General features: G+C 43.2%; 1 protein-coding gene across 3 annotated transcripts in view; it reads left to right on the forward strand.

The window, feature by feature from the left end:
* The window catches only part of TRIM55 (tripartite motif containing 55), a 273,771-nt gene that overhangs the window by 75,515 nt on the left and 171,894 nt on the right, over positions 1-26,362 (forward strand). For all 3 annotated transcript variants that reach the window (XM_077270601.1, XM_077270600.1, XM_077270602.1), the window contains exon 4: positions 8,982-9,077. In XM_077270601.1, the coding sequence (XP_077126716.1) occupies positions 8,982-9,077 (96 nt within the window). The remainder of the gene's footprint in view (positions 1-8,981; positions 9,078-26,362) is intronic.

Consider the following 26,362-nt stretch of genomic DNA (forward strand, 5'->3'; position numbering starts at 1 on the left):
GAACTGAAGGTCCAGGGAGCTTATATAGCAACACCCCTAACTAACGACCCAGGTGTGGATAAAAGGAATGACAGAAAAACCAGAGTCAAAAAACTAGTAACCACTAGAGGGAGCAAAAAGCAAATTCACAACAGTACCCCCCCCTTAGTGAGGGGTCACCGAACCCTCACCACGACCACCAGGGCGATCAGGATGAGCGGCATGAAAGGCACGAACTAAATCGGCCGCATGAACATCAGAGGCGACCACCCAGGAATTATCCTCCTGACCATAGCCCTTCCACTTGACCAGGTACTGAAGCCTCCGCCTGGAGAGGCGAGAATCCAAGATCTTCTCCACCACGTACTCCAACTCGCCCTCAACCAACACCGGAGCAGGAGGCTCAGCAGAAGGAACTACAGGCACAATGTACCGCCGCAACAAGGACCTATGAAATACATTGTGAATAGCAAACGACACAGGAAGATCCAGACGAAAAGATACAGGATTAAGGATTTCCAATATCTTGTAAGGCCCAATAAAACGAGGTTTAAATTTGGGAGAGGAGACCTTCATAGGAACAAAGCGGGAAGAAAGCCATACCAAATCCCCAACGCGTAGTCGGGGACCCACACCGCGGCGGCGGTTGGCAAAGCGCTGAGCCTTCTCCTGTGACAACTTCAAGTTGTCCACCACATGATTCCAGATCTGCTGCAACCTATCCACCACAGAATCCACCCCAGGACAGTCAGAAGGCTCCACATGACCCGAAGAAAAGCGAGGATGGAAACCAGAGTTGCAGAAAAAAGGCGAAACCAAGGTGGCGGAACTAGCCCGATTATTAAGGGCAAACTCAGCCAACGGCAAGAATGTCACCCAATCGTCCTGATCAGCAGAGACAAAACACCTCAAATAAGCCTCCAAAGTCTGATTGGTTCGCTCCGTCTGTCCATTAGTCTGAGGATGGAAAGCAGACGAAAACGACAAATCAATGCCCATCCTACTACAAAAGGATCGCCAGAACCTGGAAACGAACTGGGATCCTCTGTCTGACACAATATTCTCAGGGATGCCGTGCAAACGAACCACGTTCTGGAAAAACACAGGAACCAGATCGGAAGAGGAAGGCAGCTTAGGCAAAGGAACCAAATGGACCATCTTGGAGAAGCGATCACATATCACCCAGATAACGGACATGCCCTGAGATAGCGGAAGATCAGAAATGAAATCCATGGAGATATGTGTCCAAGGTCTCTTCGGGACAGGCAAGGGCAAGAGCAAACCGCTGGCACGAGAACAGCAAGGCTTAGCTCGAGCACAAGTCCCACAGGACTGCACAAATGACCGCACATCCCTTGACAAGGAAGGCCACCAAAAGGACCTGGCCACCAGATCTCTGGTGCCAAAAATGCCCGGGTGACCTGCCAACACCGAGGAATGAACCTCGGAAATGACTCTGCTGGTCCACTTATCCGGGACAAACAGTCTGTCAGGTGGACAAGACTCAGGCCTATCAGCCTGAAATCTCTGCAACACACGTCGCAGATCCGGAGAAATAGCTGACAAGATAACTCCATCTTTAAGAATACCAACAGGATCAGCGACTCCAGGAGCATCAGGCACAAAGCTCCTAGAAAGAGCATCGGCCTTCACATTCTTTGAACCTGGTAAATACGAGACAACAAAATCAAAGCGGGAGAAAAACAATGACCAGCGGGCCTGTCTCGGATTAAGGCGTTTAGCAGACTCGAGATACATCAGATTTTTGTGATCAGTCAAGACCACCACACGATGCTTAGCACCCTCGAGCCAATGACGCCACTCCTCAAATGCCCATTTCATGGCCAACAACTCCCGATTGCCCACATCATAATTTCGCTCGGCAGGCGAAAACTTCCTAGAGAAAAAGGCACAAGGTTTCATAACAGAGCAACCAGGGCCTCTCTGCGACAAAACGGCCCCTGCCCCAATCTCTGAAGCATCCACCTCAACCTGAAAGGGAAGTGAGACGTCAGGCTGGCACAAAACAGGCGCCGAAGTAAACCGGCGTTTCAACTCCTGGAAAGCCTCCACGGCAGCAGGAGCCCAGTTAGCTACATCGGAGCCCTTCTTGGTCATATCCGTCAAAGGTTTCACAATGCTAGAAAAATTAGCGATAAAACGACGGTAGAAGTTAGCGAAGCCCAAGAACTTCTGAAGACTCTTAACTGACGAGGGCTGAGTCCAATCAAGAATAGCTCGGACCTTGACTGGGTCCATCTCCACAGCAGAAGGGGAAAAAATGAACCCCAAAAAGGGAACCTTCTGTACACCAAAGAGACACTTTGAGCCCTTGACAAACAAAGAATTTTCACGCAAAATTTTAAAGACCAACCTGACCTGCTCCACATGCGAATCCCAATTATCAGAAAAAACCAAAATATCATCCAGATAAACAATCAAAAATTTATCCAGATACTTCCGGAAAATGTCATGCATAAAGGACTGAAAAACTGAAGGCGCATTGGAGAGCCCAAAAGGCATCACCAAGTACTCAAAATGACCTTCGGGCGTATTGAATGCGGTTTTCCATTCATCACCTTGCTTAATGCGCACAAGGTTGTACGCACCACGAAGGTCTATCTTGGTGAACCACTTGGCACCCTTAATCCGGGCAAACAAGTCAGACAACAGCGGTAAAGGATACTGAAATTTGACAGTGATCTTATTTAAAAGCCGATAATCAATACAAGGTCTCAAAGATCCGTCCTTTTTTGCCACAAAAAAGAATCCCGCACCAAGAGGGGAAGAAGACGGACGAATATGTCCTTTCTCCAGAGACTCCTTGATATATGAACGCATAGCGGTATGTTCAGGTACCGACAGATTAAACAGTCTTCCCTTAGGAAATTTACTGCCTGGGATCAAATCTATAGCACAGTCACAGTCCCTATGAGGAGGCAGTGCACTGGACTCAGACTCACTGAGGACATCCTGATAATCAGACAAATACTCCGGAACTTCCGAAGGCGTAGAAGAAGCAATAGACACAGGCAGGGAATCCCCATGAATACCACGACAGCCCCAACTTGAGACTGACATAGCCTTCCAGTCCAGGACTGGATTATGGGTCTGTAACCATGGCAGCCCTAAAACAACCAAATCATGCATTTTATGTAAAACCAGGAAACGTATCACCTCGCGGTGTTCAGGAGTCATGCACATGGTAACCTGTGTCCAATACTGCGGTTTATTTGCTGCCAATGGTGTAGCATCAATACCCCTAAGAGGAATAGGATTTTCTAATGGTTCAAGAGTAAAACCACAGCGCTTAGCAAATGAGAGATCCATGAGACTCAGGGCAGCACCTGAATCTACAAACGCCATGACAGGATAAGATGACAGTGAGCAAATCAAAGTTACAGACAGAATAAATTTAGGTTGCAAATTACCAACGGTGACAGGACTAACAACCTTAGCTATACGTTTAGAGCATGCTGAGATAACATGTGTAGAATCACCACAGTAGTAGCACAAGCCATTCCGGCGTCTATGAATTTTCCGCTCATTTCTAGTCAGGATTCTATCACATTGCATTAAATCAGGTGTCTGTTCAGACAACACCATGAGGGAATTTGCGGTTTTTCTATCACATTGCACCGAATTAGGTGTCTGTTCAGACAACACCATGAGGGAATTTGCGGTTTTGCGCTCCCGCAACCGCCGGTCAATTTGAATAGCCAGTGCCATAGTATCATTCAGACCTGTGGGAATGGGAAAACCCACCATAACATTCTTAATGGCTTCAGAAAGGCCATTTCTAAAATTAGCGGCCAGTGCACACTCGTTCCAATGTGTCAGCACGGACCATTTCCGAAATTTTTGGCAATACACTTCAGCCTCGTCCTGCCCCTGAGACATAGCCAGCAAGGCCTTTTCTGCCTGAATCTCAAGATTGGGTTCCTCATAAAGTAAACCGAGCGCCAGAAAAAACGCATCAAGATCAGCCAATGCCGGATCTCCTGGTGCCAGCGAAAAAGCCCAATCCTGAGGGTCGCCCCGTAAGAACGAAATAACAATCTTTACTTGCTGAGCAGAATCTCCAGATGAACAGGGTCTCAGGGACAAAAACAATTTACAATTATTCACGAAATTCCTAAACTTAAACCTGTCTCCGGAAAACAGTTCAGGAATCGGTATTTTAGGTTCTGACATAGGATTTCTGATAACATAGTCTTGTATGCCCTGCATACGAGTAGCCAGCTGGTCCACACTTGTAATCAAGGTCTGGACATTCATGTCTGCAGCAAGCATAGCCACTCTGAGGTAAAGGGGAAGAAGAAAAAAAAAAAAAAAAAAACTCAGAATCTTCTTTCTTATAATCCCTCTTCTGCAATGCATTAAACATTTAATACTGGCCTGGCAAACTGTTATGACCCCAATGGCGAGGGTCTCAGAGGAACGTGGAAGTCTGCAGAATACAAAAATCCAGCTCATAGGGCAGTGGTAACTGGGTTGACCATATATCTACTCCTAACGCCAACACTAGAAGTAGCCGGGGATCATTCCTACGTTGATTCTAGATGACACGCGCCAGCCGGAGAATCTAGCTACCCCTAGTAGAGGAAAACAAAGACCTTTCTTGCCTCCAGAGAAGGGGACCCCAAAGCTGGATAGAAGCCCCCCACAAATAATGACGGTGAGGTAAGAGGAAATGACAAACACAGAAATGAACCAGGTTTAGCACAGAGAGGCCCGCTTACTGATAGCAGAATAAAGAAAGGTAACTTATATGGTCAACAAAAACCCTATCAAAATCCACACTGGAAATTCAAGAACCCCCGAACCGTCTAACGGTCCGGGGGGAGAACACCAGCCCCCTAGAGCTTTCAGCAAAGGTCAGGATGTAGATTAGGAACAAGCTGGACAAAAATACAAAACCAAAACAAATAGCAAAAAGCAAAAGGCAGACTTAGCTGATATAACTGGAACCAGGATCAGTAGACAAGAGCACAGCAGACTAGCTCTGATAACTACGTTGCCAGGCATTGAACTGAAGGTCCAGGGAGCTTATATAGCAACACCCCTAACTAACGACCCAGGTGCGGATAAAAGGAATGACAGAAAAACCAGAGTCAAAAAACTAGTAACCACTAGAGGGAGCAAAAAGCAAATTCACAACAGCAGAGACAACCTCAGAAAGAGAGAGGAGGAGGCAGAGACAGCCTCAGAGAGAGAAGGAGGAGGGGGCAGAGACAGCCTCAGAGAGAGAGAGAGGAGGGGGCAGAGACAGCCTCAGAGAGAGACAGAGGAGGAGGCAAAGACTGCCTCAGAGAGAGAGAGGAGGGGGCAGAGACAGCCTCAGAGAGAGACAGAGGAGGCAGAGACAGCCTCAGAAAGAGAGGGGAGGAGGCAGAGACAGCCTCAGAGAGAGACAGAGGAGGGGGCAGAGACTGCCTCAGAGAGAGAGGAGGGGGCAGAGACAACCTCAGAGAGAGAGGAGGAGGCAGAGACAGCCTTAGAGAGAGAGGAGGGGGCAGAGACAGCCTCAGAGAGAGAGGAGGGGGCAGAGACAGCCTCAGAGAGAGAGGAGGGGGCAGAGACAGCCTCAGAGAAAGGCAGAGGAGGAAGCAGAGACTGCCTCAGAGAGAGAGAGGAGAAGGCAGAGACAGCCTCAGAGAGAGAGAGGAGGCAGAGACAGCCTCAGAAAGAGAGAGGAGGGGGCAGAGACAGCCTCAGAGAGAGAAGGAGGAGGGGGCAGAGACAGCCTCAGAGGGAGAGAGGAGGGGGCAGAGACAGCCTCAGAGAGAGACAGAGGAGGAGGCAGAGACTGCCTCAGAGCAAGAGAGGAGGAGGCAGAGACAGCCTCAGAGAGAGACAGAGGAGGAGGCAGAGATAGCTTCAGAAAGAGAGGGGAGGAGGCAGAGACAGCCTCAGAGAGAGAAGGAGGAGCGGGCAGAGACAGCCTCAGAGAAAGAGAGGAGGGGCAGAGACAGCCTCAGAGAGAGAAGGAGGAGGGGGCAGAGACAGCCTCAGAGAGAGAGGAGGGGGCAGAGACAGCCTCAGAAAGAGAGAGAAGGGGGCAGAGACAGCCTCAGAGAGAGAAGGAGGAGGGGGCAGAGACAGCCTCAGAGGGAGAGAGGAGGGGGCAGAGACAGCCTCAGAGAGAGACAGAGGAGGAGGCAGAGACTGCCTCAGAGCAAGAGAGGAGGAGGCAGAGACAGCCTCAGAGAGAGACAGAGGAGGAGGCAGAGATAGCTTCAGAAAGAGAGGGGAGGAGGCAGAGACAGCCTCAGAGAGAGAAGGAGGAGCGGGCAGAGACAGCCTCAGAGAAAGAGAGGAGGGGCAGAGACAGCCTCAGAGAGAGAAGGAGGAGGGGGCAGAGACAGCCTCAGAGAGAGAGGAGGGGGCAGAGACAGCCTCAGAGAGAGACAGAGGAGGGGGCAGAGACTGCCTCAGAGAGAGAGGAGGGGGCAGAGACAGCCTCAGAGAGAGAGGAGGGGGCAGAGACAGCCTCAGAGAGAGAGAGGAGGAGGCAGAGACAGGCTCGGAGAGAGAGGAAGCGACCATGGTAATGCTGATGGGTTGTCCCGGCAAGGAGAAGGTGTGGAAAGGCGCATGGGGGAACACAGGAATGTGATGCCCCCTAGCGCCCTCTAAAGCAGGGAGGTGTGATGAGGGAACAGCCGCCATCTTGGACGGGCATACTAAGGGTACTGTCACACAGTGCAATTACGATCGCTACGACGGTACGATTCGTGACGTTCTAGCGATATCGTTACGATATCGCAGTGTCTGACACGCAGCAGCGATCAGGGACCCTGCTGAGAATCGTACGTCGTAGCAGATCGTTTGAAACTTTCTTTCGTCGCTGGATCTCCCGCTGTCATCGCTGGATCGTTGTGTGTGACAGTGATCCAGCGATGCGTTCACTGGTAACCAGGGTAAACATCGGGTTACTAAGCGCAGGGCCGCTCTTAGTAACCCGATGTTTACCGTGGTTACCAGCGTAAAAGTAAAAAAAAAAAAAACGTACATACTCACCATCTGATGTCTGTCAGGTCCCTTGCAGTCTGCTTCCCGCTCTGACTGTGAGCGCCGGCCGGAAAGTGAGAGCAGATCACAGCGGTGACGTCACTGCTGCGCTCTGCTCTCACTGTACGGCTGCACTCAGTCAGAGCAGGAAGCAGACTGCAAGGGACCTGACGGATATCAGATGGTGAGTATGTATGGTTTTTTAATTTTACTTTTACGCTGGTAACCACGGTAAACATCGGGTTACTAAGCGCGGCCCTGCGCTTAGTAACCCGATGTTTACCCTGGTTACCAGCGAACCTCGGCATCGCTCCAGCGCCATGATTGCAAAGTGTGACCGCAGTCTACGACGCTGGAGCGATACTCATACGACGCTGCGACATCACGGATCGTGCCGTCGTAGCGACGAAAATTGCACGGTGTGACAGTACCCTAACAGAGATTGGCGTGACTCCATTTTGTCTCCTGGTCACAGGTCTGCAGAGAGGAGTGCTCCTGGCCCCCACCTTTTCTAATGAATAAAGTTCCTTTCAGTATGTTAATGGGCTGAGCACAATTTGGCAGGCAGATAGCATTTCAAAGCCTGAGTGAGGAAGCCACCCCAGCAGGGAGCTTGGAAGTGCTTGGGGGCTTAATTAAAGCATGCATGTCAAGTGGCCACAGGATACACATCTAGTATGGCCGTCCAGTCGGTCCGTTTCCAACATGGAATCGTGAATTATGGACACATCATCCGAGGTACCGGCTCATAAAAAATATCCCCCTCGCCCTAAAGAAATTGCGCATCTAACAGTGCGACTCCCGTGTCCGTGGGAGGTCTGAAACCCGAGATATAGCGATCAGCCTCCCACAGGGACCGAATGGGTCCAGGTTTGATCCCAGTACGACTGGCAGAACAAACCACAGGCACTGGTACTGCCCGTGTGCTGATCCGATCATCCTGAGAGAAGTTATCCCATTAATTAGATATTGGAATAAATCAGTTCCCTTACTGACCTGAGAGACAAAGGGGGCGCCGGAGAGCTGGGCCTGTGTAGTGACGTCACGGATTGGTGACATGGGAGGAATGGGTAATCCTTCACAATGACATTTGAACATTCATTGGCTGTAAGCCATAATCATCAACATTAACAGAAATAAATACTTTAAATAGATCACTCTGTTTGTAATGACTGTAATATATGAGCTTCACTTTTTGTATTGAAGAACTCAAATAAATTAACTTTTTGATGATATTCTAATTTAGTGAGAAGCACTTGCATGTTTGCTCCTGTCTTTATCAATTAGCTATGTCATTAGTGTTACATAACTCATACACAATCATCCTTCCAGTAAAATAAAACTTCCTAATTCAGACCCATAAAAAATAAATTTCCCTATTTCCACCAGGTCAAAAGAACAATAAAGCATCACTTGTATTGTTCAATAATAAGAGAAACTGAAATGATTTCCCACCTACAAAATTATTAAAATTATTGATTTTTACTTTCATTATTTTCAGTAATTAATTTGTAAATTTTTCACTGTCAATAGTTTAGTGTGCTCTATCTCTCTTAGATGGTGTGTCTGCAGTAGACAAGACATCAACCACTTTATTTATTTTCGAGTTGACCACACTATACATTTACATGTAAAGCCCTCCAGCATGTTTCGCTGCAAACAGACATCTTCAGGGGTAAACAGGCTATGGCCATAGAAAATATGCAATATCAAACATTGCAAGGGTTTTAAAGGGCTGTACATTCACTTAATAGATAGATACCCCTCATGGCTGCCACTTGCAAGTCAGATTTCTTTAATTCTGCAGAAGAGCTAATGTGCATAAATTTCATATAATAATTGTATCATCCAACAATCTGGTCCTCTCACACGTAGAGTATTTTCATTAAATTGTTTCATTGTTCCTCACAGATGACAAAATATCATGTATGTTTTTTTGTATCCTTGATATGTGCTTAAATTAATTGCACCCGTCTTTTTTTGCATAGACTGAATTATCAGATGGCATTGCTATACTGGTTGGGTGTAATGATCGGGTTCAAGCAGTGATCAGTCAGCTAGAAGAAACATGTAAGGCTGTAGAGGTAAGAATACATCATGAATAAACATTCTCAGAGTTAATAGTCCAAGATATTAAAAAATATATATATATTTAGCACGGTGGCGCGGTGGATAGCACAGCAGCCTTGCAGCGCTGGCGTCCTGGGTTCAAGCCCCACTAAGGATAACATCTGCAAAGAGTTTGTATGTTCTCCGTGTTTGTGTGGGTTTCCTCTGGGTACTCTGGTTTCCTCCCACATTCCAAAGACATACTGATAGGGTGTTTAGATTGTGAGCCCCAACGAGGACAGCGATGATAATGTGTGCAAACTGTAAAGCGCTGCGGAATATGTTAGCGCTATATAAAGATTATTATTATTATATACCTTTTATGAAAGTCATCAAATTGCAGAAAAAAATGAATCAATACCCTGTGTTAATATTATGAGAACACAAAACTTTTAAAGTTAAAGTTAAAACAGAAACAGGACCACGAGGTAATAAATATATCACTCATTTCAATCTCTCATACACTGAAAGCCCGGCATTTGCTTCTGCTTGCCTGTTAAGCCTGAAATACTAAAGCACTTAAGACACCCTGCTCGAAAAATAATTTGGCAAGTTTAGAATATTACATAATAGAAGGTTCCTACCATGCTGACAAATACACATGAGCTCCCAGATTACACTAGAGTCACTGTGTACATTCATGTAACGGGACTGGCAGAGCATAGGGTAGCGCATCACTGGTATCTAGGATGAAGGGATTATCTGCAGGACATTAACAGAAATTGCTTAATATACTTTTTATTGTAATGACATCTATAGCTTCTGTCTATGTGGTTAGGATACAGTACCTATCATTTATTAACATATACAAATTGAAGTTTATAGCATTTTCTAACATTGCTAGCCTTTCATTGAAAAAAACATTGCTGAGGAGTCAAAGTTAATCTCAGGATAGAGAGTTCTGTTTTTAGATTCTTATGTGCATTAATGAAGATACATTAATTAATGACTCACCAGAATGCTGACAACTCCTGCTATGTAGCTTATTTAGGAGATAATCCAGAAATTGGCAATCAAAATGGAAACTCAAAGCTGGGTCTTAGACTAAAACACAAGAGAGGCCATGCAATGGAGAACAACGTTGGTGTTCATGGTCACCAGTCAGATGCTTTACATATATGTAGAATTTAAACTTGTATGGTACCTGAACCATAGTATCCCTTGCCACCCACCCTTCAGAGATGAAACATGAATTTTGGAAAAACCCTTAAGGTGATAATACACTGAAGATTTCAGAAGACTTAGTAGAGATGAGCGGATCGATCCATGGAGGTTCAAGTTCCAGTCAAATTTCCTGAAATTAGCAGTTTAATTTGATCATTTGGAGATTTGAATTACAAATTGCCCGGCACCATTTTCTACACTGCTGGAGCATCAGATAACGGGATTTTGCTTTTCTATGTGGGCGTCCCCATAATATCCTGCAGCTATGACACCTTATGGATTCTCATTCCTTGTACAGTGGTGGTCAGTACCTGGGCCGTCACAGATCAGCTGTTCCCAGTGGGGACAGTTTGTACAGAAAGCTATTTTTCATCTCTAGAGTCACTGGGTAAGTCTCTATGTTCTGTAGAGTGTAAGCTCTTATGGTCAGCAGGATCCTCTCTCTTTTCTGCTGAGAGTAGGCTGTTATGATCATCAGGGTCTTCTATTTTTCTCTTCTATAGAGTGTAAGCTCTTCTAGTCAGCAGGATTCTCCTTTTTTCTCTTCAGTAGAGTGTATGTTGTTTGTTGTGAATTCTGCTCTTGGGCTCCCTCCGGTAGTTGTTGGTGGTAGTGCAGTTGTCTTGGGGTTGTAATCTGGGCAGGTGTTTCTGCTGATTGCAGCTCTATTAGGTATTTAGGTGTGCAGGATCCATGAGTCCATGCCAGTTGTCCATTGTACTTGGAGGGATTGCATCTCTCTCTGGCTCCTCATGCCCTGCTGCCAATTCAGCTAAGATAAGTGTCTGGTTTTTTGTCTCTGTGCACACTTGCAGTGTGCTTTGCAATTCAGTGCAATTCATTGTGTTTTTGTCCAGCTTAGACTTTGTTTGGATTTTTCAGTCATGCTGGATTCTCAGGAGATGCAGATATACTTTATATGTCTTTAGTTAGATGTAGAATATTTGTATTATCTGCTGTGGATATTTTTAGGATTTTAATACTGACCGCTTAGAATTCTGTCCTATCCTTTTCTATTTAGCTAGAAGTGCCTCTTTTGCTAAATCCTGTTTTTCTGCCTGCGTGTGTTTTTCCTCTTATACTCACAGTCAATATTTGTGGGGGGCTGCCTATCCTTTGGGGTTCTACTCTGAGGCAAGATAGAATTCCCATTTCCATCTATAGGGGTATTTAGTCCTCCGGCTGTGTCGAGGTGTCTAGGACGTGTTAGGTACATCCCACGGCTACTTCTAGTTGCGGTGTTAGTTTAGGGTTTGCAGTCAGTACAGGTACCACCTACTCCTGAGAAAGTCTCTCATGCGGCTCCAAGGTCACCGGATCATAACAGCTGTTATGGTCAGCGGGATTGTCTCTCAACTGTAGAGTGTAAGCTCTTATAGTCAGCGGGATTGTCTCTCACCTGTAGAGTGTAAGCTCTTATAGTCAGTGGGATTGTCTCTCACCTGTAGAGGGTAAGCTCTTATAGTCAGTGGGATTGTCTCTCCTCTAGAGTGTAAGCTCTTATAGTCAGTGGGATTGTCTCTCACCTGTAGAGTGTAAGCCCTTATGCTCAGCGGGATTGTCTCTCAACTATAGAGTGTAAGCTCTTATAGTCAGCAGGATTGTCTCTCTCCTGTAGAGTGTAAGCTCTTATAGTCAGTGAGATTGTCTCTCACCTGTAGAGTGTAAGCTCTTATAGTCAGTGGGATTGTCTCTCACCTGTAGAGTGTAAGCTCTCATGCTCAGCGGGATTGTCTCTCAACTGTAGAGTGTAAGCTCTTATAGTCAGCAGGATTGTCTCTCTCCTGTAGAGTGTAAGATCTTATAGTCAGTGAGATTGTCTCTCACCTGTAGAGTGTAAGCTCTTATAGTCAGTGGGATTGTATCTCACCTGTAGAGTGTAAGCTCTTAAGAGTCCTCTCTATTTCCTACACAGCGTAAGTTCGTTCTGGCCTGTAAAGTGAAAACTCTTATGGTCAGCGGGGTTCTCTCTCTTGCCGCCTGTAGAGCTTACAGTTTGTATATTCAGCAGAGCCTCACCTGTATACCCAAAGGGATGTGATACCAACAAGAACTATTTTTTAGGCAAACTCTTTCATTAGCTGATCGATACCAACGAATACTATTCCTATGTATAATGGTCTTGCCTGTAGAAGGGCTGACCTGATAGAAACACAAATGAAGAGGTCCAAAGTAGAGATAAATGGAATTATATCTATTCTGGATATGAGGAAGCATTATAAAGTCCTGGTTAGAGCTGAGCAAATTTTTCAAAATTCGGTTCCGATTATGATCGGCGGCGAATATTGTTTCTGCAATATTTGCCAAACAGAGCTGAACGTCATTTGAGTCAATGTTTTAGTTCATTAAAAGTCAATTATGACATATCTAGACATTTGATAGAATTAGAAAAGTCTCCCTTCATTTCAATATTTCCTGACTTACCATCAGAAATCTACAGTGTATGGCAAACTTTAAGGAAACCTTTTGTCAGTGATTTGTGCCTGAGGCAAAGCTCGTGTTCCATCTTATGGATTGTGATCCTCAGTTCCCAGGATGTCATAACAGTATCAGGAGCTGCGAAATACTGTAAATGATGACTGCAATATGAAAGTGCAGATACGGGTCTCTCCTGAATTGTAAGATCGCTCTACTGACATTCTTATGGAGAGAACTGAATCCCATAAAATTGTCTCTGTGGATTTTTATTTAAAACTTAAATTAGATCACAAAAAGGTCTCAAAGAGCATAGACAGCATGAACAGCAAACAATGATTGTGCTGGTTACAGTAAGCACTCTTCTGTGCAATATAGTTGGTCCATAAAAACAGCTGAAAAATAGAAACATTTGTTAAATCTAACAGAGGTGTATGGAAAAAAATATCACAAATCTAAATGTAATAATATATTAAAAAATACAGTGGATACATGAAGTCTAAACATTACGCCAAAATTAAAATGCCAGTTTTTTGTTGTGTAAAAAATCACACCAATACAATTATTTTCAGTATTTTTTCAACTTTTAATGTGGAACATAATCTGTACAAATTATTTTAAGGAGGAAATTAAAATGAAAATAACAAAACTGATATAATGTAGTTGCATAAGTGTAAATACCCTCTTATAACTGGAGAGATGGTTATGTTCAGCCAATCACATTTAAACTCATGTTCAGTAGTAGTCAGTACATAGCTGCCATCATTTAAAGTGTTTCTGATTATCTCCATATATACTGCATTTCAAATTATTATTCAAATGATATTTTTTTCTGATTTTCCTAAAAGTTCGATGCAATGAGTCAGTATAATGTTCAAATCATTAATCGTTAGAGCATAAATGAAATTTTAGGGGAGTATGGCGGCCACATCAGAAGTTTCTCTCCTTTTATGCCCATATGAGCCAATGACTCAGAGGTATACTTTGCAGTTCTCCTGCTACAGATGGCGCAGTTCTTTTTGTACCATAAAAAAAATGGCCAGTCATCAGTCAGAAACTCTATATACTTTGCCAAGGTAATTTTAACACATTCAGGGACCTTAAAGGGGCCTACCAGCTTTCTCCCCATGATTCTGGACCAAAACATGACTTCGACACCCCTTAGGGTTGCACGGTACTCATCAATAGATAAGACTGTTTTAAAATTATTTTTCATATATGTCTGGGCCCGCTGCAACTATTTCTGCTTGTGAGCATTGTTTAGGGGTGAATAGTAAATTTATGCACAACTGCAAACCTTTAGAGGATAATATACGTTGAGGTTCACAGGACTCCAGAGGCACCATTAGCTTCAAATACATGTTTTCTGCTTTGTATTACTATTTTAGCAACTGCTCTCTTAATCCGATGAATTTGTCGGGCAGAAACCTTCCTCATTATGCCTTTATCTGCACAAACCTGTCTGTGTTCTCTACCAGTGACAAATTTCTTTATAATACGATGATCAAGCTTAAGTTTTCGTGACATATCTAATATTTTCATACTCTGACCTAGGCATTGCACTATTTAATGCTTTTCGGCAGCAGAGAAATCCTTTTTCTTTCCCATATTGCTTGTAACCTGTGGCCTGCTAAATAATGTGGAACATCCTTCTTAAGTAGTTTTCCATTAATTAGGATCATCTGGCAAACTAATTATTGTAGGTGTTTGAGATTTACTTCAATGATCCAAAGAGACCAAAGACATGATACCATCCATGAGTTTCTTTGAAAAACCAGCTTCATGACCAGCTCTACCCTCACCTACTGTATTCTCACCCATCCCTTGTAGATTATGAGCCTTCACGGGCAGGGTCCTCTCTCCTACTGTACCAGTTATGACTTGTATTGTTCAAGATTATTGTACTTGTTTTTATTATGTATACCCCTCCTCACTTGTAAAGCGCCATGGAATAAATGGCGCTATAACAATAAATAATAATAATAAATAATAATAATAATCTTTATGACACTTATATCCAATTGCATAATAATTTGGAATGCGGTGTAAAGTTTAGCTGCTTTAGTAGGATTTTCCTGAACACTTATATGACAAAAATGGCATTTTAATAGAGGTGTGTAGACTTTTTATTTCCACTATATAATAAATAACTTTGAACCTAGGTTATATGATTATCACCCTATCACTAGATAATTTTGTAATTGATGTACCTAATTATTATAAAATAATTTTCCTTGAAATGTTAAGTAGTCTGTCTCTTTGTAGTGCTTCCGCTGATACTTTATCTTATTTTTGACTGCATATCACTCCTGTACACTCCTTAAAAGGTCACACTGATACACCACCCAAAATAACCCAGTCTGAGAATTCCTGAAATCTTACTTTAAGTGTCAGAAGTGAATAATACACTTGATAGAACTGCAGCTGAATCATTATAGGGAGAGATATAATGCAATGTTCTTGTCATGGTATACATGGTATACAGCAAGTGCAGTTGAATTAAAGGCATTTTCTTCATAAATAAGACATGAAAAAGACCATGTTTATTTGGTCCACATCTTTTGACTTGACATGGTGGAATCCCATAGGTTTTGCTGATTTTCCTTATACAGTGGTGAGACCAAGTTTTGCATTTTTTTTAAGGGTGATTATTTATGTCTGGTTGTTGTAATGTCATTTTCCTGGTGATTTTAGTAAACTAGAAGCAAATAGTTGTCAGCTATAAGGATGAAAATATTTTGCATATCTTGTCATGGGTAGTCAAATTTTGTTTGCGTGTTTTTCGGTTAAAATATGGCAAAGACAAAGCCAAATTTATCAGCAGATGTCAGGAAGCTTATTCTGTGAGTGAAGACAGACAAAAGTCAAAAAGAGGCAGCTATGGAATTCAACTGTTCTCAGAGGCAAGCATAAAGCAAGAAAAAGAAGGTTATGGAACAGCTGACAAACCTAGAAGTAGACAACCACGGAAAACTTCCTCCAAAGTTGATCACATTATTAAGAAAAAATTATGTGATGTCCATAAAAGTGCTGAACAGATTTCGCACAAAATGAACGAAGGATAGGGGGTCAAAGTGAGTCGTTAAAGTGTGGTGCAACGGCTAAGAGCAGTAGGGTTGAAAGCATGAGTTCCAGTCAAGAAGCCTTTCATCTCTGCAAAGAACACAGCCAATGGAAAGAGACAGATTGGTTTAAAGTGTTGTGGTTGGATAAATCCAAGTTCAATCTGATTAGTAGTGATGGCAAGCACTATAAATACCCCACAATTGGAAAACATAATGATGTAAGGTACCAAACACCTACTATGAATCATGGTGGTGGTAATGTCATGGTTTGGGGCTGCTTTTCTGCATCTGCCATTGGCCCTCTGCATGGAATTTATGGAACTATGAATGCTACCATGTAAAAGGATATACTGGAGAATGTAATGCTGCTACATAATAAAACCAAAGTCGGCAGGGGCTGGAAATTCTCGCAAGATAATGATCCTAAGCACACATCCAATTTAGTCAAAAATTGGTTAGTAAAGAAAAATGTTCACCTGTTGAAATGGCCAAGCCCATCACCGGATTTAAACCCTATAGAGCAACTTTGGGATGAGTTAGGGCGATGAGTTGGGGCCCGCACCCATAGCAATAAAGATGAATTGATGGCAGATTTGCAATGGAATGGAGCAAGATCCCTCAGGATGTCCTGAATAAGCCTAGCAGCTTCAATGCCCTGTCGGTGTGGGACAGTAATTAAAGCAAGAGGTTATGCTTCAAAATACTAAGTTATGGCATTGTAAACAATGAATTACTCTCTATGTTGTGATAAATAAATCATATATGCAACACTTTTGGCAGTCAGTTTTCCTTAATTATATTACCATACATGCACTTTGAATTCATCACCAGGAAAATGGCAGCAGACAGGAGCAATCAGATTTATAAAAAAAATGCAAAACTTTTGGTTGTCACCATATACAAATATGTGCTTGATCAGCAGAGCACCCTGCTGCAAAAACAGTATGTGTGCCTCCTGCTTTCTACCATCTACTTGGCAATGTGTAAAGTGCTCACTGTTTATCATCCCTACAGGTGCAAATAATCGATTTTGTGTAAAATTTTTAGGAATTCACTGAACCCAGTGAATTCTAACAATTTGCAATGAATTTGCATCAGTTGCCTAAAATGTTCATCACCACCATTTTACACATTGTTCTTCTAATCACTTACCTGATACAAGTTCCAGTTCATTATGAAAGCAGAACAAATCAGTGGTGCATCACAAAGTTTTCAAAGCAAGTCGTATTTTGATCATTGTCACTTGTTAAGTACAAAGTTAGACTGAGCACTGCTCTGGTTTAAAGATGAAGAATTGATTCTGCAACTTCAAGTCATAGTTTGTGTCAAATATTTAGCCATTACAAGAGAAGAATCAATCAATTTACCAATTGAGAAGCTCAATGTTAGGCAATCAAAGCTCTCAAAGTGTTAATCAGTTTGCTTATATCTAGCAATAGTAAAGACTTTCCAATCACATTGCTTATCTTTACTCGGGATTCCTGTGTCTCAGGCAATAATCTTTCTAGTAATCGACTTGCAGAAGACAATTGTGTGCATAGATTAACTATTGCCACATTAAGGGTAGGTTCACATGGTGATTTGTAATGAGAAAAATATGCCATGCAAACCTGAAATGTTCTTTGTGCTTTTTTTTTACATTGTCTTCATGCATGGAGTGTTTTCTCTGATTTTTGTGTCCAACCTTGGAGCTTTTGTTCAGGAAGAGACCCCTCAAACAGGCTGAAATATTCAGCAGAAAAAAAGCACCACGTGCACTATACTCTTCATCATCATGCTCCCCTCTATTAAGGACACCTTTGTTCCCTAGTCCCCACCCCCCTTCTTTCTATACACCTCCCCTATTGGACAAACCATCAGCAGATCTGGTTTCACCTGACATTACCCCTACTTTAATACGAAATACCAGGGCTTGTCTGTCTGCTGTCTCTAACATCATGTCTTCCCTCTAACTGAAACTAAATCTCTCCAATACTGAACTCTTTGTGTTTCCTCCCTCTACTAACCTACCTATACCTGACTTTGCAATTTCCTTGCGTAGTACAACCATAGTTTCCAAGCATCAGGCTCACTGTCTTGGGGTTATATTTAGCACAGAACTTTCCTTTGTTCCCCATATCCAATCACTCACTCGCTCATGTCACCTGCATCTTAAAAGCATCTTCAGAATTCGGCCTTTCTCACCTTTGAAACTTCAAAAACTTTTAATGTGACTCTTATTTACTCTTGTCTGGACTACTGTAAGTCTCATCTGATTGGTCTTACCAAACTTTCCCACATCCAATCTGTCCTGAATGCAGCAGCCAGGGTTGTATGTCTATCAGGCCGTTTGACCGATGTCTCCACCCAGTACCAGTCATTGCACTGGTTGCCCATTCACCACAGAATACAAACTCGCACCCACAAAGCTCTCCACAGTTCTGCACTGCCCTAGATCTCTGCCCTCATCTCTGTATATCACCCTTACCGTGCCCTCCATTCTGCAACTGATCGAAGACTAACATACTCCATAATCCGAACCTCCCACTTTTGTCTCCAAGACTTCTCTCATGCTGCACCGGTTTTCTGGAATGCACTACCGCAAACGATCCGACTAATATTTAATCTGTATACTTTTAAGTGTGCTTTAAAAACATATCTGTTTACATGAGCCTATCACCTCAACTCACTATCATAACTCTTCCCTGTTACCCCATAAATGTTAATCATAATCTGCTCCTGCCTATTCATCTGTCTCTACAACCTCCATGCACCTAATAGCACATGGTAACTGCACTCCAAGACAATCCTGGCTGATGACCGGATCATGCAGCTTTATATGAAAACTCTTATTTTTTTTATAGTGATGGCTGTACCATACATAACAGCACATTCTACCTATTGGGTCCCCCCTATTTCCGTATAGATTGTAAGGCCCTCGCTCTTCCTGTAACTGTTGAAATGTATTACATTGTATTGTTGTTATTGTCCGTACATGTCCCCTCTTAATTGTAAAGTGCTGCGGAATAAGTTAGCGCTATATAAATAAACATTATTATTATTAATTATTATAATAAAGTGTTCCTATGTAAATCAAGCCTTATAGAATAAGGGTACCGTTACACCAAACGATTTACCAACGATCACGACCAGCGATACGACCTGGCCGTGATCGTTGGTAAGTCGTTGTGTGGTCGCTGGGGAGCTGTCACACAGACAGCTCTCCAGTGACCAATGATGCCGAAGTCCCCGTGTAACCAGGGTAAACATCGGGTTACTAAGCACAGGGCCACGCTTAGTAACCCGATGTTTACCCTGGTTACCATCGTAAATGTAAAAAAAAAAAAACCGTACATACTCACATTCCGGTGTCCGTCAGGTCCCTAGCCGTCTGCATCCCGCGCTGACTGAGTGCCGGCCGTAAAGTGAAAGCAGAGCACAGCGGTGACGTCACCACTGTGCTCTGTACTGCCGGCGCTCACACAGTGCGGACACAGGATGCAGGAGGAGTGCAGGGAAGCGGACGCCGGGCACCGGAATGTGAGTATGTGTTTTGGTTTTTTTTACATTTACGCTGGTAACCAGGGTAAACATCGGGTTACTAAGAGCGGCCCTGCGCTTAGTAACCCGATGTTTACCCTGGTTACAAGCGAACGCATCGCTGGATCGGTGTCACACACACCGATCCAGCGATGACAGCGGGAGATCCAGCGACGAAATAAAGTTCCAAACGATCTGCTACGACGTACGATTCTGAGCAGGGTCCCTGATCGCTGCTGCGTGTCAGACACAGCGATATCGTATGGATATCGCTGGAACGCCACGGATCGTACCGTCGTAGCGACAAAAGTGCCACTGTGAGACGGTACCCTAAGTATTTTAAGTGGATTTTTAAGTAGATTTTGATTTTGCTCTTGGTGCCAAGATCTCCATCTGCGCATGCGGCACCCCCCCCCCCGGTGGCCATTTTGCTGGAGTCCACTGCACATGAAACCATGGCACTGCAGGGGCCCTGGCCTTTCACAAACTGTCAGCAGCCCCCCACACCAGCACTGGACCGGAGACATTCGCAGCAGCACAGCCGGACACCCACATAGCACCGCCAGACATCTGCAGCACCGCCGGACACCCCCTCATCTCAGCCTGCGGCCTGCAGCAATGGTACTGGTAAGGTATATACGCATTATAAGATGCACCCCCATTTTCCCCCCAAATTTGGGGGGAAATAGTGCATCTTATAATCCGAAAAATACGGTATCTCATTATATGAAAGGGTATTACCAAAATACTACATTATCCACAATTATGGGATACAGGATATCTTACTATTTACTTGAGGTCCAACCACTAGAACTGCCAATGACCAAGAAAACAGGGCTCTGGAACCTAGGAATTAGGCATCACTTCACATTGAAGATGGGGCTCTGCTGTGCCGGTTTCTTGGTTCCGAGGACCCATTCTTGGATTGTTGGGGGTTCTTAATTGCAATTAGTCAGGAATAACTTACTATTTTGGGAATAATCCTTCAGTATTAATTCTATACCAGGGTCATTCTCGTTATTTACTCAAGATATTCTACTCACTATCACATTTTTAGTGTGTCTTACGAAAATGTCTACCAAAACCTAACATAAAGCTATTTATGCCTTATATCATTGTTTGGACACTTGGAAACAAGTAAAGGGAATAAGTTAGGGAATAACTGATTACTACATGACATTTACAAATTCAAGCAACGGGAGAGAATCATTTATTTTTCTGTCTGTCTCCCTCACAGGTTTGTTCTTTCAAGTTGCTTAAGGCCAATCAGTCACAAGTTAAGTCACGATTAAATCCATGGTTCCAATTAGAGGACTACCCAAGCCATTAATTATTCTTCTGCAATATGTCAGATTTGGCTGAATCTGTAATAAGATATCCAGGGTCACTTTGTACCCTGGTAGAATTTAAGCTAAAAAGAAATGCAGTTAATGGCTCTAATAGCAGAAGCTGAAGATTAATAATGCAGTTCTTGTTCTTACGTCCATTTTATTTATATATTCAAGGCATTCCTTCCGGCTGCAATATGGTTTCATCATATGGTCCTTAATAGTAGAACAACAATCTTCTTCAGGAAAGTTTACGCTTTTTTTCTGCAACTGATCTAAACTAATGACAAACTGAAGATAAATTGATTATTAATGATTTTATACCAACTGACGGACTTCAACATTAGTTCTAGTCCCATACTATGGAAATTCAGAGTTTTTACATCCCTGCGATTTCGTTTTTATACATTCTGTATGATAAAGCTAATATTAGTCTACAAGGCTTTATATGACACATGCACATAATTCATATACACTGCTCAAAAAAACAAAGGGAACACTTAAACAACAGAATATAACTCCAAGTAAATCAAACTTCTGTGAAATCAAACTGTCCACTTAGGAAGTGACACTGTTTGACAATCAATTTCACAAGCTGTTGTGTAAATGTAATAGACATCAGATGGAAATTATTGGCAATTATCAAGACACGCTCAATAAAGGAGTGGTTCTGCAGGTGGGGACTACAGGCCACATCTCAGTACCAAAGCTTTCTGGCTGATGTTTTGGTCACTTTTGGATGTTGGTTGTGCTTTCATACTCATGGTAGCATGAGATGGACTCTAAAACCCAAGTGGCTCAGGTAGTGCAGCTCATCCAGGATGGCACATCAATGTGAGCTGTGGCAAGAAGGTTTGCTGTGTATGTCAGCATAGTGTCCAGAAGCTGGAGGTGCTACCATCAGACAGGCCAGTACACCAGGAGACGTGGAGGAGGCCGTAGGAGGGCAACAACCCAGCAGCACGACCACTACCTTAGCCTTTGTTCAAGGAGGAACAGGAGGAGCACTGCCAGAGCCTCCAGCAGGCCACAAATGTGCATGTGTCTGCACAAATGGTTAGAAATCAACTCCAAGAGGATGATCTGAGTGACCGAAGTCCACAAATTCGCCACTGGTGCCCTGTGCTCTTCACAGATGAAAGCTGGTTCACACTGAGCACATGTGACAGAGTCTGTAGACTCTGTGGAGAGTGATCACCTGCCTGCGACATCCTTCAGCATGACCGGTTTGTCAGTGGGTCAGTAATGGTGTGGGGTGGCATTTCTTTGGAGGGCCCCACAGCCCTCCATGTGCTCGCCAGAGGTAGCCTGACTGCCATTAGGTACTGAGATGATATCCTCAGACCCCTTGTGTGACCATATGTTGGTGTGGTTGGTCCTGGGTTCCTCCTAATGCAGGACAATGCCAGACTTCATGTGGCTGGAGTGTGTCAGCAGTTCCTGCAAGATGAGCAAGATGAAGGCATTGAAGCTATGGACTGGCCTGCCTGATCCCCAGACCTGGATTTGATTGAACACATCTGGGACATCATGTCTCGCACCATCCACCAATGTCACGTTGCACCACAGACTGTTCAGGAGTTGGCAGATGCTTTAGTCCAGGTCTGGGAGGAGATCCCTCAGGAGACCACCCGCCGCCTCATCAGAAGCATGCCCAGGCATTGTAGGGAGATCATACAGGCACGTGGAGGCCACATACACTACTGAGCATCATTTCCTTGTCTTGAGACATTTCCAATGAAGTTCGATCAGCCTTTAACTTAATTTTCCACTTTGATTTTGAGCATCATTCCAACTCCAGACCTCCGTGGTATATTAGTTGTGATTTACGTTGATCATTTTTAGTTTTTTTTGTTCTCAACACATTCCACTATGTAATGAATAAAGATTTACAACTGGAATATTTCATTCAGTGATATCTAGGATGTGGGATTTTAGTGTTCCCTTTATTTTTTTCAGCAGTGTATATCGCATGCAACTATTTTATTTAGCTTATTTCTGTAAAAAGACTTTTGAAGTTGATGGTGTGCCTTAGGCTGGATCGACATCTGGCTGGCAAAAACACAGGAGGAAAACTGATGGAGGGACAGATCCCATTGTTTGTAATGGGATAGTTCCAACCTGTCCGGCGCATCAGTTGTTGGGTCCACTGGCCGGATCACAACATTTCATATAACGTTGGGATCAGAAGTAAATGGTGAAAAAGTCACGTGATGCATTTTTGCATCAATTTTGCCATCAATTCTAATCCATTGAGTTGCATCAAGCTAAAAAAACTTAGCTTGGTGCAAAAAAATATGTGACCCCCAACCTAAAACAATGTGTCCCAAGAATAGAGGTATATACTAACGTCCATGTCAGCAGGCGGCAAACTGTTGAACTATCAAGGGCAATGTTTGAAGGGATAAGAAATTTTGTTCCTTCTCTCTGAGAGGCACATCAGCTGGAATTGGTGCAAATCAATTTGCAGGACCTGGTCTATTGGCCATGCAAGTATTCTGTGGTCACTGGACATGAGCCATGGGGTCAGGTCTACCTTTTACCTTATGGGATTCCTGGCTCATCTTTTGATTAACTGCCCTGGCATTACATTGCGAAGTGATGCATATGTGATGTTACATCAAGCTGCCTAATCAAAGTAAGACCTGCAGATTCTGTTAGGTAGGAGGTGGCTTTCATTGCTCCTGACCAGCGGCCATAGATTATATCATAGTAAAAATGTTCTGCTGTTGACGGTGTAGTACCACAGGAAAATGACCACAATGTCAAGTACATCGCTTTATTTTTTCAAACAGCTGGAAAAAAATAGTCCGAAAAGGGATTGAATATTAATAAAATCTGTAACCAATATTATTTTAACCCCTTCAACCTGGGGTGATTTTCTGTTTTCCGTTTTCGTTGTTTCCTCCATGAGCCATAATTTTAAGTGATGAAAACAAATTAGGAAATTTGAGTGAAAAAAACGTTTTTGCATTTGTCGCCATTTTTCGAGACCCATAGCATTTCCATTTTTTGGGATCTAGGGCTGAGTGTTGGCTTATTTTTTCACTCTAAGCTGAAGTTTTTATTGATACCATTTTGGGGTAGATGTAAGGTTTTAATCATGTTTCAGTGCATCTTCTTGCAAAGTTACAGTGACCAAAAAATCATAATTTTCACTTTTTTTTTCTCATTACACCGTTTATTTAATATTCTGATAGATCAAACATTTCTGAACGTGGTGATACAAAATATATGTATTTTTTAATATAGTTTTACTTTCAATAGGCAAAAGGTGGCGTGACTTGAACTATTGTGTTTTTGTTTTAATATTTGAGACTCGAAGCTGCGTTTGCCCAATCGCAAGTGCTATACATAGCAGTACTTTAGCACCGCCGTTGCTCCTGGTATTTATTGACTGCGGTGTTGATGACCCGTCAGCAGCACTGCAGTCAATCAGTTCTCTCAGCCATCTATATTGGCAGAGCCACTGAGCTTACTGATTGGCTGCCATGCTGACAACGCGACATCGGTGCCGCAGCCAATGCCAAACACCAAGAGGGAGCAGCGTCGGAGACTCACCCGTGGGCCCAGGGATGGTGAGTACAGCTAGTTTTGTTTCTGTGTAAAAACCTGCAGCCAGGGGCATTTGTTTACTGAAAGGGAACAATTCCTTTAATAAAACTGTAACAAAGCTTCTTCTGGTAGAAATGCTTAATGTTCTGACTTTCTGCCTCTAGACATACATAAAAAAAATCCCCGTTCATTGAAAGCAATCTGAAATCTTGAAAATTATAAGGAATTGAACACAAAGGGGCAGATTAATACCTAATTTGCCGGTAGCCACCAATCACACCGCAGTTTCATTTTTGAAGAGCGCTATAAGAAATTAATACTTGCCTTGCATAGTATAATCTTTTATTTATGTTAGCCATTAAAAAGTATCATATCCACAAGCTTCTGATTTTGTTTCTCTCACTCAGAGCAATTAATCTTCAAATATAGAGAAACCGGAATCTCGCAACTTCAGAGCACGGCGGTCACAATTATGTTAGTTGTATCCCACCACGTACTAAAATCCCAATTATGAAATAGGGATACAATGAATGTGCCAAGCCTGACTGTTAAAAAATCTCTTTCAACCTCGACATGCTCCAGACTCTCGTCTGCTTCGCTTTTTACAACATGAAAATGTTCAGTTATTTCTTGCTGTGTGGGATTAACATAAGGCAGAGCGCTTTCCTTCTGCATGTGGGCTTTCCTGGTGTTGAAGTGCACATGAAAATAGCTTTACCAGTCCTAATGCAGCTCTCTTGGAGGCAATTAATAGATATCTGCTATAGAAGTAAAATAATACTAGAGATGAAAACATTTACAGAAGACGTATAGCAAAACCATCTGAAAGGCAATTCTGGGCTATTGTTCTTTGCTACTTTATTCTGATGTAAGGGCATCTGCAGAAGTTTTCATCTAATGAGTTACACTCCGCTAATGGCTCTTTTCATATCTGGTTTGACATATCGATGTGTCATGCCCACCCACGGTTCGGATTCTGCTGGAAAAGGTCTTGTTGATTATGTCCATAGAGAACAAGCAAAATCTACATTGCTCATACCATATGCTATGTTTGTAGTGAGACAGAAATTAAATTGTAGGTAAGTGACTGACTTGCATGTCAGATATCCATTTCGGCTTTTTTTCAGGAGAAAGTTTGAAAGATTTAGACCCCAATTCATTAAAGCTTTTATACCGAAAGCTTTGAAAAGTTGAAACATTTTTACACAATTCAGAGTTGCTTGAAAATGTTGCTGCTTTTGGCGTTTACTTGACAGTTTTTCCCTCTTTGGTCCAAAATGACCTTTGCTCATAAAATTCATGATAAGTGGCTGCGTTTAGAAGAAAAGAAGAGACCACCACTCAATAAATTTAAGGGATCCACCCAGGTACAGACTGGAACTGTAATTCAGTCCTGGCATTTGAAATCACACAGGCCCATGCTGTCCCTGTCCCCAAGAACCAGATGGGATATATTACTAATATTACCCTGGATGGAGGAAAGGAAGATTTACTACAACACCAATATTTCTAATGATACTATTGGCCTGCTGGGGTGATGGAGTCAGCAACTTTGTGCTCCTTCACAACTCTTAACAGTATGGATGTCTTGAGAATATCGATTCTCTTAACAACGTAGCAGATAAGGCAGCCCATGACCAGACAGGCCCTTCTGGCATTTGCCAGAATTGCCAGATGGCCAGTCCGGCCCTGGATCCACCTAATGCAAGGGTCCTCAACCTGTAGCTCGGGAGCCACATGTGGCTCGCGGTCCCATGAATTGTGGCTCGCTGCTGTCTGTCAGCTTGGTGCATTAGCTCCAGTTGTAGCAAACAGGTATGAAGAGCACATCTGAAAATGGTGTATTTTGTGAGCAGCCCTGCACAAAAGAGCAGATCTGGATGCACATATACTGGTCTTAGGGGTTTTGAGATGATTTAAGTATGGTAAGCTAGAGACAAGATGACACCATCTGTCAGAGGAGGTGTTTGAAGCTGGATGTGACAGTGTCATGGGAGTGCTTTATAAGAGAATACTGAATGGGGGTATTGTAGGAATCCATGGATCTTTGTATACTGCTTTGGGATGATTGATGTTTGTGGAAAATCTTTGGTTACCACTATTGTGAGGGGGCGGGAGCTGAATGTGGCTCGCAACCCTTTCTCAAGGCTGGATGTGGCTCGCGACCCTCTCTCAGAGCTGAATGTGGCTCTCAAGGTCAGAAACGTTGGGGAC

This window comes from Ranitomeya variabilis, chromosome 6 (assembly GCF_051348905.1).
Source record: "Ranitomeya variabilis isolate aRanVar5 chromosome 6, aRanVar5.hap1, whole genome shotgun sequence".
Classification (NCBI taxonomy): domain Eukaryota; kingdom Metazoa; phylum Chordata; class Amphibia; order Anura; family Dendrobatidae; genus Ranitomeya; species Ranitomeya variabilis.